Here is a 19,075-nt window from a genome sequence, read left to right on the forward strand (position 1 = left end):
CTCTAGAGAAAAATTGTCCGAGGCCAGCAGAGCTGGAAGGAGATATCTAAGATAAGGAATACGTCGGAGGACACAATCCCTTCGAATGAGGTTATGCATCGCATCCCCTGACCGGGGAGGCATCGAGGGGACCTGGATCTGAGATCATTCCTGACTGGAGGCCATGGAGCCTCCAGGGGTGGCATTGCGACCCCTTCCTTTTTCACAGCGTTGTCCTCTGGGGGATAGCGATTTGAGGCAGCAGACCCTTGTCCTGAGGACCATGTGTTACTCCATATTGGTTATGTGGGCAACAAGCATAGGATTGCCCGCGAAAGGAGCGTCACGAACTCCTAAACCCCACCCACGCTCTGTTGAAAGGGCCTTGGAGTGATTTGGTTCAAAGATTTCAAAGTCTTGTGTTCTTTCTTGGCAGTTTCTAGCGCCTCATCTACAGCCTTGCCAAACAGGTTAGAATCCTCCACCGGTTTGTTGACGAGACGCTCGTGTCTCCGGTTTGAACGCTGAGCGCGTTAACCAGGTGTGTCTTTTCAAAAGGGAACCCTGGGACAGGGTACTCCCTGCTGTCTCTGCAGCAACTAAGGTGTTTTTAAGAATGTTCTGGTTTACTCGATTACTCTCTAACACAACTGTAAGCAGGTGAGAACACACTGGTTCGGGGACCTCCTGCAGGCCCTTCTGTAGCAGATTCCATTGAACATCAACAGCGTGGTATTGTTGGCAATTCAAGTGGAATATGCTGTCGCAGTAGTGATTCGCTTCCCTAGGGCATAGAGTTTTTTGCATTCCTTGTTCGGCGGTGCCTCACCTGTGGCCAAGGGCACCCCTGCCCTCTTCCTCAGTGACCACAAGAGAATCTGGGGTGGCATGTCCACAAATATAGAGAGGGTCAGTAGGGGAGGGGCAAAAAAGTTTCTCCACCCATGGGTTCACATCCCTTGTCTGTGAAGGTGTTAATGAAGGGGTGAGGCGCCTTTTAATGGAGTTAAGTAAAGGGATAGCCTGGCTGGCAGGTGGCTTTTCCTTTAGAATATGCTCCACGAAATCTGAGTCCTACACCACCTCTGGCGTGACTTATCTGGACATTCTCAGCTACTTTTTTCAGAATGGGTTGAGCGTCATCTATAGGAGATGCCTGGCACATAGATGAGGAGGAGGGAGGATCCATGCATATGTAGGTGACAGCCATAGTAGGTTGTCCACCGGTGGCTCACCCTCCAAATTTTTCCGTGCTCCATAAAGAGTATCCGGGGGGGAAGTCAGGAAGTGCTCCGCCTGGGGATCTACGTGGCTAGAACGGCGAGATTCTTCCGAGAGAGTTCTGGATAAGGGCTGGGGAACTCAGTCATCCTGCCTTTCCCAGTGTGTGGACGTGTCTTTCGACTTGTCCTTGGGTTTATCGACTACCGAAATGATCTTTGCGAGACTTTCGCGGATGTTCGGCGTCTCTGGGAGGGGTTTAGGCTGTTCAAGCGGCTTCGTCGGAGATTGACATAGCCGGAACTGTCGGCACGCTCTTAAGAGGCATCTCGACAGCCTTGTGACTTTTTGGTGATGGCGCCTTTGTAGAGTGCCCGGACGGATGCCGCTTATGTGGTTGCAGGCATGGCTGCCGACAACGCGGATCAGCGGGTGCAGTCGCGGAGCTCGGCATACCCGTTGGCGCTTTGGACCGTTTCGACGGATTCGTCGAGGTGGTACCGGGGGTTGTCTGCTTGCTTCTATGATTAGCGGGTGCGTCCCTGTCGCCAGGTTGTACATCCCCATAGCAGAACTATCGTCCTGCCAGGTGGGGCCGGGGAAGGATGCTTCGGAGCGCAATCGCTCCGATGAGACGTCGATGGCATCTGTATCTGAGCCACAGCCATCGCTTACCTCCTCAGTCTCAGCGCCTGCTCCTTGATCGTTTTAGGACACAAGAGCGGACAAGACCCACAGGACGCATCGTGGTGATCGCAAGGGAGACACTTAATGGACCTCTGGTGCATGTCCTTCCAGGGGTACTTGCCTTTGCAGGAAGGGCAACATTTAAAAGTCCATAACTCAAGGGACGAAGAGAGGGGAGAAGGAAAGACATTCTTGATAAAAACAGAGACCCCCAGACCCCTGTCAACCTACTGTATAGGCCGGCCAGAAGGCCGGGCGACACGGTCAACAGCGTTGACCGGAGCACCAGCTGTCGAAGTCTGTTCATCCGCTGTCTTTGGCGGTGGTTGAGAAGTTATCAAAGAGGGGACGATTATATAAACGACCGGAGGTCGCGAAAGAATATAATTTAACAATTCATAAGAACTCCACATAAGGCAACCAGCTAGCTTGGCGGAAAAAAAAAACAATCTGAGGGACCTTGATGCGCAAGGCAGTTTGGGTACACTACACGTCACGTTAGGGATAGTGTCACAGGCACGACCATGTCGCCGTCCCCTTTCGATCAACGAAAGACAAGATGCAATACTCTGCGATTATCACTAGATTTCGGACTATATGCACAGAATGCAAATCTAAGCAGCTTCACAAGCATAAGAAATCACTTTTGCACTTGGTAAAATTCTGAGTTTGTGGAAAAGCAAAAAGGTTAGGGAAAGGAAAAAATTGAAAGATTCTCAGAGCATGTGAACACTTTTCAATCTCCCAATGAAGTCTAGTTAAACCCTTTCCCCAACAATAGTTAAACAAATGCACCACCTATGAGGAACAGTTAAAATCAAAGTGAATGGGTCAGAAGAGTCTGCAGGGAGCCAGGACAGCCAAAGTCAATTTCAACAATGTCTATGGAGCTTAGGCACTTACACAGCACAGAGTCTTGCACAGAGTTAGAGAGTTTGAGGTAAATCACTGTTGGGCCACAAGCTGTTAGGCTTGTGAGGGGTAGAGCTGAGATCAGCTCTGCAAACAGCAGCTACTGCAAATCTCAAGTGAGATAATGCAAGCTATAGGCAAAAGAGGTAAATACCCCTTAGTCAGTACAGTACCTTAGGTTAGAAGAGGATCTAGCTGGCTTCTGCTCTGGTTGCAGATCCTGGGTTTCTGGGCCTCAGTCGTGGGGACAAGAGGGAGGACGTCTGGAGGACTCCTGCACTGCAGTTTGAAAGTAGTCAGCTGCTACCGGCTCTTTTCAGTTCAGCGACACTTCGCGATTTCAGCTACCGGCAAATAGCACCAGCATGGATCTTGGACACTTGATGGGCTTCTTTCACTCCTTGAGTACAGCACTCTGTTGAGGTGACTGAAGCTTGGGTCGTCCTGCTTAGGGAGGGGCCTCAGGAACTTCCTGGAGCTTCGGTCCGGCTTAAAGAAGCTGCACTCTACTACAGATTTCTCGACCCCTGGCACTCGGTTCGGGCAGAAATAAAGGAGTACAGCCAGTTGGGGAAGGTCGTCCAGCAGAGTTAGTCTCAGAGTTAGTGTCACAAATATCAGATATATCCAAGTCGCTCCCTACTTCCGTCACCTTCCCCTCCTCCTCACCTGAGGAAATGTCTTTGGAGAGCTTCCTTCTTTCTCTGGCGGCGGATTTCTTTTTTAGGAGATATGGTCTACCACGAACGACGCCACAATGGTTGCCGGAGTTTCCAGGCACCAGTGGCCCCGGATCCGTAATATCCGGAGGGGAAAAGCCTGAAAGGCAAAAAACCCCTGGAGGACTCGCCAAGAGATGATTTCAGCAGACTGCGATGTCCGGTAAGTAATAAATCCTCGGAAGATGGCGATGGTATTTAGATACAAGGGGCGAAGAGTACTGGCAGAGGACAACAGAGGAGCAGCAGGAAAACGGGAAGCCCAAGAAGAGACCCTGCACTAAGGGAGAAGCCACAGGGGAGATGACCATATCCTCTAGCAGGTAATGAGAAGGCAGGGGAAACCAGACTGAGAGGAGGCGCTGAGGGGAAAGCCCCGCGTGCCGGTAGGCAGAAAAAGAAAGAAAGAGGGCGAGAGGCCCTAAGGACAGGAGGGGGCTCAGCAGAGCCAAGCGGAGCACTGAGAGAAACAACCAAAGGAAGCGAAGAGCGAAAGTTGCAACGCAGCGAGCCGGCAGCAACTGGACGCCAATATGCTGGAAGCGGCCATATTGGGAAAAAACTAGACCGCTCTCGGAATGCGTCTCAAGACGTGGCGGGACATTCCATGGCGACCGAGCCTCCATCGGTGCCAATGACTGACAAAAAAGGGTTGCATGACAGTTAGACCCACCAACCAAAACAAAGAAATCGTCCGTTCCAGGGCTTCGGAATTGGAGCTTCAGCACAGCAGCAGTTCAGCAGGCCGTTCAACGGTCCAGGAGGATGCAGCATGATTCTCTTCAGGTTGTTTTTCGAACAGTGGTCAACTGCCTTCAGCTCAAGAAGCCTTGCCTTTTATGCAGGTTTCTCCCATTCATGCACAGACTAGCTCTCACACAGCAAGGAGGCTGTCCTGCAAGGACAGTCAGCAAGCCAATCAGGACCGGGTGCATTCAGGTAACCAAGGAGTCCAAGGACGGTGTTTCGGGCACCTCCCTCATTTCCTGCTCTGCCAGACACACTGGAGCTAGAGGTGGGTTTCAGTACTGAAGCCCGCCAAAGGCAAAGCAAACAAAAGGGTTAAACCTGGTTTGGCACGCAGAGTAAAACTCAAGAAGGACCTCACAAACAAGAAATGGCAAAAAAAGAAAACTGGGGTCATTTTGACACGTTGGTCAACCATGGTTGCTATACTGCAGCTGAGGATTTAGCCTGCGGTAGAAAAGCACAATGGTAGGAAAATTAAACCACTGCCACCAGCCATTTAAAATTGTGAGGACAACATAAAAATGTTACAGGCGTAACTAGGAAAAGGGGCTACTAAGCAACCCCCCCAGCTCTCCACATAAGATGGGGTGAGCGGGACCTACATAGGAAAAATGTAAGTAAAGTCAATTTCACTTTACTATTCTTGGGAACAATAGTTCATCCAAGAAAAGGTATTTAAACTTCATGAGAAATCCAAAGGACTTCTCTGACACTGCACTGAAGGTGCTGTGTGTCACCATACAAAAGGTAGATAAATGCATATGGAGTTTGTCAGACTCCAAAGACATGTAACACAGAGTCCAAATCAGATCAAAAATACAGGAGGGAGAAAAAGGTCACTCCAGGGTAGAAATAAGTCCTAAAGTCCTGCCAAAGAGTTGGGGGTCTCCAAGGTTGAAGAGAATTGGCACAGAAATGAGAATTCTCCCTAACATCACACAGGCAGGGTTAAAGTACATATTTATGACTAGGGAGACAATTTACCCATGTGATCTGTAATACTAGTGCATAGTAATGAGTCCGAGTTGCATCCAAATTTCTCAACTACGTGACCGAGTAATCTTGACAGCAGTTGTAATCCCACTTTTAGGAAGACAGATGGGTCCTTTTTTAGCAATTTATCAAAGACAGAAAAACCATCAAAGATGTGCGTGGAACACATCCATGTTTCTTGCAGGCATACATCATCATGTTCCCAAAATATTTTACTCATTTCATTATCTAGAAAACTATTATGACCTCTTGTGCTCAATTACAGAATTTTCCAATGGCTTTGGTCATCAAACTCGGCCTTGGGTGGGAAGCAATTTGAGCAGTGGTGTAAGAAAAGCCAACCGACTCAGTCAATAGTCAACTGCATGCTCAGAATAATGTGCTAAAATTCATGCCATTCCTGTATACCCCACCTTCACTTTCAAAGCATTTTATATTCAGATTAACCGTAATCTCTTTATTTAGCCCTCGCTCATTCTCATTAACGACCACACTTTCCTAATGGCAGTCAATGCCTCTTTTTATAAACTCTGCATGGCAATTCATAACATTTTTTCACTAAGTTCTTTACGATCAAACCAGTGCACAAACTTCATGTCTTTAGATGCTAGTTGACAATTCAGGTTTCAACGATAATAGGGACAGTATTTTCGACCCTGTAGGATGGTGGGTGCTACAGTAAAAATACATACACGGACTGAGGAAAGGAGTATCCCCACACTGGTAGCCTTAAGGCCTCACCAGTGCCCCCTAAAATAATTAGATGAGCTGAGCAGCTAAGATGTTTAAAATATTTTAATTAACTCAAAGGTCAGGCAGGTGTCTATGACTAAGGCACATTTATGCTGGGGGTCCATTCAAATATATGGTGAGAAAATGCATAAAGAGAATTCTTCCTAAAAAGGTACTATGTAAAAGAGCATTCTTTTTAGTATACCTGTGTAATTTCTTGAGTTATCTATTGGGACCGACTATCCACCAGCCTTCGCCCCTTCCCTCAGTAAAGCCAAGTGAGGTCTGCTGGGTCTACCACTAGAGAGTTATTTTGTGGTTATTTAGTCTACCCCATGGGTGCACAACATAAGGCCCGCGGGCCAGTTGCGGCCCGCCATGCTGTTTTGTCCGGCCCGCCATGCTGTTTTGTCCGGCCCGCCATGCTGTTTTGTCCGGCCGCCAGCAACAAAGACTTTCCTAATGGAGGGCGGCCCGCAAGCAGCATCGGCCACCCTCCATTAGGAAAGTGTTTGTTGTCTTCCGGGCCGGACAAAACACTGGCCTTCATTGGTTCATTGAACACGAACCACGCAGCTCCTACGAGCCACGTAGTGCGTGTGTGCTGTACCAATGGAGTGCCAGCACTATGGCTGGCGTGGCCAGTAAGGCTTGATGCCGGAATGCATTTCAGCCTTGTCACGCCCACGCCAGCCGTAGTGCCAGAAGCCTCGCCAGCGTTCCAGCACGTCTGGGTAAGTACATGGTGGGGGGGCTGTATGTTTGTGTGCGCGTCTGTCTCAGGTCCGTCCTGACTGTTTTTGTTTTTGTATGTATACTGAGATGCGGAGGTGGGGTGTGTGTCGGGTGTGTATGGGTGTGTTTATATTTATATGTCTGCAGTGTATGTTGAGATGCGGGGGAGGAGGGGGTGTCGGGTCTGCTTGAACGTGTTTGTGTGCAAGTGCAGTGTGTGTTGAGATGCTGGGGGAGAGGGGTGGGGGGGAGGGTGTCTGGTCTGCCTGAATGTTTGTTATTGTGTGCACGTTCAGTGTATGTTGAGATGTGGGGGTGGGGGAGTTCAGGTCTGTATGGATGCATGGTGTATGCTTGTGAATTTGTATGGTGAGTTGGGGTGGGATCTGTATGGGTGCATGGTGTATGCTTGTGGGTTTGTGTGCCGAGTTGGGGGTGGGGGGTTCGCGTCTGTATGGGTGCATGGTGTATGCGTGTGGGTTTGTGTGCCAAGTTGGGGGTTCGGGTCTGTATGGGTGCATGGTGTATACGTGTTACTTTGTATGCAGGGGTGGGGGATTGTGGTCTGTATGAGCATGTATGCATGGTGCATGCTTGGTGGCATAGGGCATAGTGTTTGCTTGAGGGGTGGGTGTCTTGGGGCATAGTGTTTGCTTGAGGGGTGGGTGTCTTGGGGCATAGTGTTTGCTTGGGGAGTGGGTGTCTTGGGGCATAGTGTTTGCTTGGGGAGTGGGTGTCTTGGGGCATAGTGTTTGCTTGAGGGGTGGGTGTCTTGGGGCATAGTGTTTGCTTGGTGAGTGGGTGTCTTGGGGCATAGTGTTTGCTTGGGGAGTGGGTGTCTTGGGGCATAGTGTTTGCTTGAGGGGTGGGTGTCTTGGGGCATAGAGTTTGCTTGAGGGGTGGGTGTCTTGGGGCATAGTGTTTGCTTGAGGGGTGGGTGTCTTGGGGCATAGTGTTTGCTTGAGGGGTGGGTGTCTTGGGGCATAGTGTTTGCATGAGGGATTAGTGTCTTGGGGCATAGTGTTTGCATGAGGGGTTAGTGTCTTGGGGCATAGTGTTTGCATGAGGGGTTAGTGTCTTGGGGCATAGTGTTTGCATGAGGGGTGGGAGACACGGGGCATAGTGTTTGCTTGAGGGGTGGGGGCTATGGGGCATAGTGTTTAATAAAAATAGGGGGTTGAAAAAGCCTCCTGCCACGCCACGCCCCACCGCGCCTACCGCCCCACCCACAGTTACCTTTCGGCCCACTATAGCCATCATGTAAGGTACTTTCGGCCCTCTGTCAAAATCAGTTGTGCACCCCCTGGTCTACCCCCTCAAGATAGATTGTTTGTTCTAGAATAGGTATGAAATTGAGGAACCCTCTTATGGGAAAATCTTATTTAGAAATGGTCACTGCAACTTGTTTATAGGTTACCTTCCCTCCATGCATCCAATATTTAGACTATGTAAATCTGTACCCCGGGGAGTCTGGACGAGCAAAGCATCACTGCAATTTTAAGGGTCCAACACACTTAGGAGCACAGCTTATTTTGCAGAGTCATCCTTTCTATGGAATCCCAGCAACTGACATGGTAATGGTGTAGTGTTTCAGTTCAAATCACTAAACCAGAAGGGGGTGGGGGGCGGTTACCCTAAGTTACCCTAACCTCTGGTAGGAAGTGGGGTTAGTAACCTGCCCCTCTTTCTTAGTAACTGCAATGATTTGCCTAAAGGCTCTTCGAACTTAAACCTTATTGTGGACTAAGTCCTTGACCTTATACTTATGCCTTGGGTTTTGAACCATGATTAATTGCAACTGAATCATGTTGGCCATGTTTTATGTTTGGTTTCTGTTTTGTGTGTCCTGGTGTTCAATTTATCTAATGTTCTTTTAAGTTTTGTCCTGTAAAGAGCTCCGATGCCTGTGCGTTTCAGCACTATATAAATAAAAATAACCACCAATCACACACACATTTAGCATTTAAACACTGTACTACCAATCAATCAGTTCCGGATCCCACATTCAAACTTTCATAGGCTTTTTCAGAGATAGCCTGAGATGTGGTTTCCAGAGTTCCAGAAACAAAAGCAAGTTACACACCGGTGTACACAACCATGTGCGTGGAGTGTCTGGCAGCATCTGACCACGGGATCGGCCATAGTGGCCACCACTCCTATGGTCACCTGCCATGCACACAGGTTATCACAGCAAAGAAGCATGGCTACGGAACGAACAAGGAGATACCATTTTAGGCTCTCAAAGGGACGATACAGTGCACTGTAACATAAAAGGGCAACAATGGTGCAACCATGACAACGTATTACCATCAGCCAGAACCAAGCCACACTGTGCTGTCCCCAACCATGGGAAATGCAAGGAATCCAAGACAAAAACGACCAGTCTCCAACGAGACCTGGATGGGACTCACTGGGGGGGAACATATTAAAACCATCAGAATATTTTTTTTTTTTAAAAAACAGGAACTAATTAACTGCCTACCAATATAGGCTATACGTGACTTTCTCCCCAAGCAACCAAATTCTGTTCTCAGAACAAAACCAACAATCACATCACTAAACTATCAATTTTTAAATACAAGAGGCCTGCATGTTAGAGGATCACATTCACAGACCATGCAAAACTGCATATACCATTTCACCAGACTAGTCTGTCACAAAAATTGCTTTAATAAAATAGTATCAATCTTCAATTAGTCCTGTGCTCCCTTAGGCAAAACACCCAGCCAGTCCTTATAAAAATCCTGTTTCAATTAAGAAAGTACCGGGAGGCAAGCCCACAGGCCAATTTTTGGCAGATGCTGTCTAAGACTTACAGACTGACTAAAGAATGTACATTATCCCCTTTAAATAATTCTATAGGATACACAGAAGAGTTTGAACAGTCAGGTCTGTTACTTGAGCCAAATGACACAAGCAATCATGATCCGAGTCCTTAAAACATTTGACGAAAAACATGCTTAGTAAGACCATCAAAGCATCCGTGAACATTGTAGCCGTGAGCAATAAGAAATTGCACAGTATATTATTCACCTCAAAGAGGCACTGATTAATGCGCTTTTTCTGCTTTCCTCCCTCAATTGCTACCACTCATGGGCAAATAAACAGCTTACCTGATCCGCATATTTCAACTTCAGGCAAGAGATTACTTGGCCTTCTAGCTCCAAATCATCCTTTGCACTGTTAAGAATTGGTTGGCAAAATTTTGGTATGTCTTGCTTGCATGCCTTTCGAAGCACTGGATTCAAGCGGTAATCTGTCAAAAGAGGAGGGAAACTGCATGCTCAGAATAATGTGCTAAAATTCATGCCATTCCTGTATACCCATGGACTAACTACAGTACTGATAAACCTTCCCAATGTTGACCCATCTAGGTGAATCTCAATCTTTAACCGTATGGTGCCAAATACAGTAAAGGCAATATTTGGTATCCACAATTAAATTCACCTACTCAGTTTAACAGCCGACTGACAACGCTCCACCCACAGCAAAGCAAAACTTCTATTTGGAAGAAGCTACAAGGCAAGTTAAGTACATACCTGCATTCTGGGTGATCTGGCGTTTTGTAATCATTTGCTTACACTTCGGGTCCATAGTCTCACTGTTCTTATTTTGTTTCAGACACAACAATATGTTCTTCGGATCTGAATCTGGGCAGAACCGCTAAAATCAAACAACAAATAGAAGGTTTAGGTTAAAGAAGCCAATACCAGAATCCACCCACAATTCATCCCCTTCAGACCCCATATAACAGAAATATGGATTACTTAATTTGGCAATTGAGGTGGGAAAGGTAATTACTACGAGTCTTGATCCACTGCAGTGGTCCAATGAAGGATTTTCAAATGCCCACTGGTGAGGACTTAAGATGAACATGTCATTAAAAGGTTGTGTTTCCATTAAGTTCATCAAGACTTACCATTTGGTAGCTAGGCATAGAAAGAATACGGTACCAAATGTAGCGACTACTGTAGTCCTAATCCTTAGTACCTTTTTCTCCATACTTGTATGGGTGTCCCCGGCTGGGGACGGGCCACAGCTTTTTGCACCAGAAAAATACCACTTCCATTTTAATGTAGGCATGTGCGAGAGTAGGCGGGACCGCATACATTAACCTTAGAGCTCAGTCCCTCTTTATATATGCATTGGGAATGACTGCTCCACTGCATTTTTAAATGCAGGGGATGGTGGGAGGGGCGTACAGAGGAAAGCGGACTAAAGACTAGGAGTAAAGTAGTCACTACAGTGAGCAACTTGTACTCCTATGTCCCGTCCCCTTTCCTCCCTATTTGTGTGCACAACTCTAACACAGCTAACCAGGTAGGGTGAAATGAAGTGATTATTTATGCAAATAGGTTTCGGAGAAATGCTTTTCCAAATGCGGTGTCCTCCTTGGAGCCAAAGTCAAAACAAAGTTGCCTACAGAAGACAGAATAAGTAGCTCAAGTTGCAGCCTTATAAATGATGTCCCTCGGCACTTGTGGCTAAAAAGCAACAGCAGCTGCCTTTGCTCTGACCAGATGAACATGTATACTCAGGAGGCTTTATTCCCTGAACCCTGTATGCTTCCGCAATACAGGAAGTCTTTGTTAGGGGAATTTTCCTAAAGTCCTACTGGCAGTAAGACTTTAAGCTATCCCAGTGGTTTGTACATCCCCCAACTCTTAGCATCAGCCTGTACTAGCTCAGGACCTCAGTAGTGTGGCAGAGCACTCAGGCTTATCGTGAGAGGAAGATGTGAGCTGTAGGTAAGTACTCTGAATCTTAGCTAGGCAGGAACAAAGAAGAAGCGCTTACACATTTTTATATGAGATATATATTTACACCAGAATCACTTAAAATACTTCAGATGTTTACGGTAGAACACTTAGGAATACTAGATAATACACTTCAAAGGGCACTTGTCCGTGGTTACATTTGTAGCAATGTTAAAGGGAAAAGACAAGGTTATTGTATAATCGGTAATTGCATACTCATGCAGTTTTTAACAGGTCATGCAGTAATGCATTTACTCTGCAAACACATCTAGGAAAGTCACTTAAAGGGAGGAAAATAATTGGTTAGTGCAACATGAGTGTAATTCAAGGTTCTAGGAGACTGTTTATTCGCTTGGCAAGTAAAGTCCAAAAATGCAACCCTAGCAGTTGGTGTTAGGGAGAATTCTCATAAATGTGCCAATTCCCTTCACCTTGATTTCCTTTTACCTGGAAAGAGTGAGCCTATTTTTCCCCACTCTCTCATGTATTTTGATGTGCGTTTTACTCGTGTTCTTGGATTATGGTGTTTTAAGACATCTTTTCGTGTGCGTTACACAGCACCCTCAGTGCAGTAAGTAACACAGGGAAGCTTTTTAAGCTGTCCCAAGGTTGAAATACCTTCTCTGGGATAAACTGTTTCCCAGAGAACGTAAAGTTAAATTGACTTTAGCCTTTTTAAATTCCTAAACCCAGCACACACTATCTTACAATATAGTGCTGGAGGGGTTACTTAGTATCCATGTCTAGAAACTCAGAGCAGTCAAATGCTACCCTTTCCTATCGAAATGGCTGGTGGCAGTGGTTTTACAACAAACCACCATGATTTTTCCCGACCGCGAACACTGGTAGCTAAAAACCACGGGAGACATGTTTTTCAAGATGGTGACTATGCCCCCTTTGTGTAAACAGGTCCTGGTCTTTTCTTGCCATTTCTATTTGGAAAGGTCTTTCTAGAGTTTGTCTCTGCGTGCCAAACTAGGTTTGGTCCCTTTGTTTCTATGCCTTTGGCGGGCTTGAGGACTGACGACCGCCTCTGGCGCCATAATGACTGGGGTGGGCAGGAAGTGAGGGAGGTACCCGAAACTCCCTGTGCTTGGTCCCCTAGGAGACCCATATGCACTCTGGCTTAATTGGCTGGTTGACTGTCCAGCAAGGACAGCCACCCTGCTGGGTGAGTGGCAGCTCGGCGGGAATGAATGGGAGAAATCTGTTTAAAAGGCGAGTCTCTTGGCTTGGAAGACAGTCGACCACTGGAACGAAAGAACCGAAGACGAGCTGGAAGAGGGCAGCTGCTGCAACTACTGGACCGTTGGTTTGCCCGGTGGAGCCCTGCTGCAGGTCCGAATCGCCATGTTCATCTCGACAGAGAAGCCCCTTCAAGGACGACTTCTTCCTTTGAGTCGGTAGGACCAATCGACTCTTAAGCCACCTGGATACCATTTTCAGAGCTGGTTCGGAATAACCAGGGGGACGGACACCAGCGTGTGTGCTTGAAGAACAGCAAACTGAATCGAAGAATTGCCATTTTGCCAGCTTGGTGACCCGTCCCCGTGCAGGAGTGCCGACGTCCTCCCTCTTGTCCCCACGACTCAGGCTCAGGCAGAACGAGATCTGCAGGAAGTGCCAGTAACAGAAGTATTCAGGTGCATCTCTTTCTTCAATATAAGATACTGTGAAAACCTGACAGAGAACTTACCTCTGAACGCTAACGTTTGTGGAACTTTGGCAACTTGCAGGCCTAGTCCGCTTGTGACCCGACATACAAACCTTTCTTCCATGAACTACTTCTAAGAACCGTGGCAAAGACTTTTCTGTGTGAAATACCAGAACCATTTTTACTTATACAAGACACTAGCCCATTGACTTTGGGCTACCCATTTCACTGAATCAACTCCTTTGGTGAACTCAAACTATTTGCACTGTTTTAGACTAATATTCGTTTTATTAACGTAAGCCTTTTTGCGCCAACTTCAATGCTATTTGGCTCCTACTTCAAGGGAGCTCAACTGCTTAGTAATCAGTATTGTAGTATAATCTGTGTGATATGGGTTGCCCTATTTAGTGAATGCTTTATAAATGATTGTGTAATAAATTAAAAAGTGTTTTACCAAGAAACCTATAAGTGTGTCTGAATACTTGTCATTGTAGACCATTGTGCAACACCCTCACAAGCTCATATTCCCTCTTGAGATAAGCCTGGCTGCTCAGCTCGCTACCAAAACCTGAGTGGTACAGATTTATACCAAAGGTTGGCTTTGTTTACACCTGTAGTCTTAGTTGTGTGTAGTGGTCCCAGAGGGTACTGCCTACAAACTTTGCCTAACACGGAGAGGGCTTCAAAGTCTTGACAAACAGCAAATAAGGAACAGATCTTGCTGATTTCTTCCAGTGTCTAAAGTTATTGAAGCAGCAAGTTAGCAACTAACAAAGGATACCTAAAAACTGACCCTAGAAGGTGATACCAAACTGCAGCTTGGGGCAGATGTAAGAGTGGGTTGCCCTGGACACCTTGACATGCACTCCAACGCTCTGGAGCGACTTCTTGGAATCAGTTCAGCAGCAATACCTCCCCCCCCCCCCACATCACTTAGTTTGAAGAAAGTGTTCGTGCCTCCGTGATGTGGCAGCTCAGTACCCGACCTACGGATTCCTTGGTCTGGTGACGATTGGCAGGACAATGGACAGCATCTCAGCAGCAGTCTAGAGAGAGGACCTGTAGCACGACTGAGCAACTTCTCGAATAAATACGAGACAGACTGGGGGTCGTAAGTTAATCCTATGAGCAACTTCTTGGTTCACTCTGTGGTGTTGGCACCTTTTCAGCAGCACCAACAAAGGACACTGATCACCTGGTCAATCTTCTACGCTTCCTGCAGTCCCACACTCTGGTGAGGGGAGCTGGGAGAGTTGGATCGGATCTCTGGCGTGTCCTTATAGGTTCATCAAAGATTTGCACGGATTCAGCCTTTCCACGACTACGCACTCAAAATGGGCAGCAGTCTCCTGGTATTGGGGTTATGCAGCTTGGAAGCTTGTAGGACCCCGAGAGATGGCCAATTCCAAGGGTTGTCTTGGCACTGGTTGTTCCCAGCAGCCAAGGAGTCCTCTTAGAAGCTCCTCTGTTGCATAGAAAACAGTTAGGATAGCAGTGGTTGCTTCACAGTCTTGCAAAGGGTCTGCAGACATCTCTGCTCGCCTTGTTCGGTTACTTCGGTTTCCTGTGTTGACTTGCTTTACACTCCAGAAGCCTGTTCGGGAGAATGCTCATTTCTATGCCAATTCCCTTCAACCTTAAAGACCCCCAGCTATTTTTCTTGACTTTAGGAATTGTTAATTTCCACCCTGGAGTGAGATCTTTCTCACTCATGTGTTTTGACCTGATTTGGATTATGTGTTTCCTCCGCTTTTGGAGTCTGACTAAATCCATAGGCATCTACTCTTTTTATGGTGACAGCACCTTCAGTGCAGCGTCACAGAATAATCCTTTTAGATTTCTCATAAGATTTAAATACCTTTTTTTATGTGAACTACTGTTCCCAAGAATAGTAAAGTGAAATTGACCTTACTTACCTTTTCTCTTTGTAGGTCCAGCACACCCCCATTTTATGTTGAGTGCTGGGGGGTTACCTAGTAGCCCCTTATCCTACATTCTCATGTAACATTTATGTTAACCTCACTACTTTAAATGGCTGATGGCAGTGGTTTAATTACCATTGCGCTTTTCTACCACAGGCTGAATCCTCCGCTGTAGAACAGCACCCACAGTTGACCATTTCTGTCTAAATGACCCGTCTTTTTCGTCATTTTCCATTTGTGAGGTCTTCCTTGGAGTTTACTCTGTGCGTTGAGCCAGGTTTGAGCCCTTGGTTCGTTTTGCCTTTGGCGGGCTTCAGCCCTGAAGCCCGCCTCTGGCTCCAGTGTGTCTGGAAAGGCAGTATGTGAGGGAGGTTCCCGAAACTCCCTGTCCTTTGCATGAATGCAAACAGTACCGATTGGCTGGCTGGCCTTTCAGGACAACAACTCTGCTGTGTGATTGACAGCCTAGGCTGTGCATGAATGGGAGAAACCTTAAAAGGCGCAGGGTTTTGGGACTAGAGGCAGAGTCGACCACTGGGAGAAACACCTAACGAAGAAACCGTGAACAAAGCTTGCTGTATCCTCCTGCACCTTTGAATTGCCCAGTGAAGCCCCCGCTGCTGTGCTGAAACTTGCAATTCGACAGAGAAGCTCCAGAAGTGACGACTTCTTCCCTTGGGTTAGTGGGAGCAACTAACCCTGAGGCGAACTCCACTGGACCATCTTACCTGATTGGCTGTACCTTTTCGACTGCTGCAAGAACAGAGTGCCAGTGGTCGAGAAATCCGTAGTCCAGTGCAACGTCTGAAATCCAGCCAGTAGCTCCAGGAGTCTCCCAAGGAACCTCCAGAAGCAGGACGGCCCAAGCCAGAGGCCCCTCACCAGAGTGCAGAACCCAACGAATAAAGGAATCCCAACCGGTATTCGCAACAGAGCTGTTTACTGAGCGCTGAAACCGCAAAGTGCCAGTGACCTGAAAGAGCCTGTAGCTGCCGACAACCTCCAATTTGCCGCTGCATGAGCCCTCCAGATCTCCTCCCTCTCGGGCCCCCAACTGAGGCTCAGGAACCCAGGGTCTGCATCGCTGCAACAGGATGGAATCCAGCTGGACCACTGAAACCAGAAATATTGTTTAGACTTGGGGTACTCACCTCAGTGTCTTTTTAGCAGCGTTCTTCTCAGTTGGGAATTGCATTAGCTTACCTTATAGTTGATTCCAACTCTGCTTTACACAGGCTTCACAGCCTGTGACCCCTACAAGTGATTTCTACAAGCTCTCAAACTGAGTGCAAGACTTTATCTAATAAGTGCCTCAGCTCCAGGCTGATCCAATTGACGTTGCTGTCCTGGCTCCCTTCAGACTCTTCTAGTCCGTTGACTGATTTCTGTCACTCAAAAGTGGTAACTTGGATTTAGACTTATTGCTGGGAAAGGCTTGTGAAGATCTTATTTGAAGATTTAAGTATTGTATTTAGTTATTTATATAGTGCTCTTTCCCCATTGGTATGTCCTCAATTAACTATTTCCTGGTTGGAAGGCCCTTGGTGACCGTAGTCAATGTGTCAAGGAAGATTCTAAAAGTTTTAGAGGTGTGTGTTTTTTTGTTTTTTGCCAGTCTAGGATTTGTGTGGTTGGCTAGGCTCAACTAAGCAGCCCAATGGTCCAGGCACATGGGAGGGTGCTGTTGGAGGTTGTGATAAGAGAGCCATTGTTGAGAGATTCGATGTATGGCCGGCTATACCAAATTTCTTTGTTGGTAGTCCCTGTATGCTAGTGGCAGAGGTGTTTAGGTACATCGGGTGTTTCAGCGAGTCCAGTTGTGTGCTTCTAGACAGGAAAGCATAGCTGTAGCTGCATTCTATGGTGCCTCGCTGCTTGGTCATGCCTGCTGCCTGTTTCCTCAGACGAGGCGTCGGTAAGTATACCGGATGTCTTCAGAGGACATACGTACCAATGTTCTTCGGAGTTTGTTTGGCTGGTGCGATCTCCGCTCAGAACAGTCGTGTTGGTCTCGTCATTCATGGTCTTTCTGGTGAAAAAAGGTTGTAGGATGAGCCTGGCATCGGTGGGTATATTGTGCTGTGCCTTAGTGATGGGTGTGGGCTACCCTGGGCTATTTATCTCATTGTTCGTGGTCTCTTGTGTACAGGTGTGGTGGGCGCAGTGAGTGATGCAGGAGTGCCACAGCAAAGGCTGCTGGGATACCTGGAGTGCTAGTCGGGTGGGAGTGTTGTGCATGTGGTGATGTTGTGTAAATGTGGTGGCGGTGTGGCAGGAGAAACTGCAGCGATAGCTGCCGGCCCGTGTTGTGATCAATGCCGGAAGTTTGTTCAGTGGTGTAGCCTCGGGGTGCCATGGATCTGTTGAGTATTGAGAAAAGCCAAGCTTTAAAGGCCTTCTTGAATTTCAGGTGATTTTCAGCGTTGCGGATGTGCAGTGGTAGGGCATTCCAGATTGGTGCTTGGACAGAGGAGGAACCGCCAAGCCTTTTAGAGCTGTGGGGTAGGATCACTAGTCTATATGCTGTGCGAGATCTGCGGTTCCTGGAGGATTGGTAGGGGACGATTTGGTCTTGGAGGAATTCCGGGCCAGTGTTGTGGACTGCGCAGATGGTGATGCACATGGCTTTAAAAGGTGGCATGTCGAGCAATCGGGAGCCAGTGGAAGAGACTCAGTGTGCGGCTGGTGTGTACTCTGGCCGGCAGGTTAATCAGCAGGCGTGCTGCTGCGTTTTGGATTCTTTGGAGTTTCCTTAGTTAGGATTCGTAGGTAGAGGCAGTTTGCGTAGCCTAAGCGGGATAGGATGATGGAATTGATGGCTGAGAAACAGTGGGGGTAGGTGAGGAAATTACAAGTTACTCCCTGTAGTGACTAACAGTCCTTAATACCTCTTTCCTCCATACTGCATTGGCGTCCCTTCGTACGGCCGGGAGACAACATTTTTCACCAGAACAAACCTTGCCCTTTAAATTTAGAGGCGTGCTGGGGCGCAGCCTTGGCAGCATACACTATCCTGACTCCGCCCACCGGCGCCACACCTCAGTCCCCATTGACGTGTCGACAATACTTACCATTGCATAATGACAACAGTATTAGGTGGGATGATGGTGGGACGTATGGAGGAAAGGAGACAAAGGGGTTTATTCATGGAATTTGTGCGTCGCAAATCCCCATTTGTCAAACAGGGATTTGCAGGCAGAATGGCGCACAAATCGCCGTTTTCCGGCGCACAAATTCCATAAATCAGCCCTTAAGTAGGTTAGTCACTACGGTGAGTAACTTGTAATTACTCTTACGTCCCATCCCCTTTCCTCCATACTGTATGGGCAATTACAACTGATTGTAGCACCAAGCTGGAGAGGAGACCCTCCTTAAGCAAATAAGTTCCCAAAGAACTGCCTGTCTGAAGGCCGCGTCTGACTTAGAGCCGGCGTCCAAACAGTAATGCTTTCAGAAAGCCGGAGGGGTGGCCCAGGTGGCCGCCCTACTTATGACTTGCCACGGAACATACCACTGGAATGCGATGGCGGTGGCCTTGGCTGTGACCACGTCAGCGTGCATGTTAACTGGCAGAGGCTTGTGCTGCCCCTCATAGGCCTTCTTGATGGCCACAACCATCCACCGTGCAATAGAAGCTTTGAATGCTTGATACCTGGGACTGGAGCCCCAAGGTGACAAAAAGTGCATCTGACTTGCAGAAGCCCTTGGTCCTGTCGAGATAGAATTTCAGAGCATGCCTGACATCCAGACAGTGCAAGACTGAGCCTCGTCCTTGGGGTCAGCAAAAACATAGGCAAGACTATTTCCTCGTTTAGACGGAACACAGAGGGTGTACCTTAGGTAGGAATGCCGGCTGAGTCCGCAAGACCACCTTATCCCTGTGGAAAGTGGTATAGGGTTCTGAGGCCACTAGAGCTTGGATCTCGCTGACTCTGCAAGCATAGATGAGTCCTACAAACAAAGCAGTCTTAATAGTGACCAGCCTGATATCCGCAGACGCCACCGGCTCGAAGG

The 19,075-nt window shown here is 47.6% G+C and overlaps 1 protein-coding gene across 2 annotated transcripts in view; it reads right to left on the reverse strand.

Moving 5' to 3' along the window:
- GLG1 (golgi glycoprotein 1) overlaps window positions 1–19,075 on the reverse strand; it is a 1,453,447-nt gene that overhangs the window by 322,239 nt on the left and 1,112,133 nt on the right. For both annotated transcript variants that reach the window (XM_069655141.1, XM_069655148.1), the window contains exons 20-21: window positions 10,268–10,391; window positions 9,842–9,984 (exon numbers count right to left, since the gene is read on the reverse strand). In XM_069655141.1, the coding sequence (XP_069511242.1) occupies window positions 9,842–9,984; window positions 10,268–10,391 (267 nt within the window). The remainder of the gene's footprint in view (window positions 1–9,841; window positions 9,985–10,267; window positions 10,392–19,075) is intronic.

Source organism: Ambystoma mexicanum, chromosome 1p (genome assembly GCF_040938575.1).
Source record: "Ambystoma mexicanum isolate Mex_15411 chromosome 1p, UKY_AmexF1_1, whole genome shotgun sequence".
Classification (NCBI taxonomy): Eukaryota; Metazoa; Chordata; class Amphibia; order Caudata; family Ambystomatidae; genus Ambystoma; species Ambystoma mexicanum.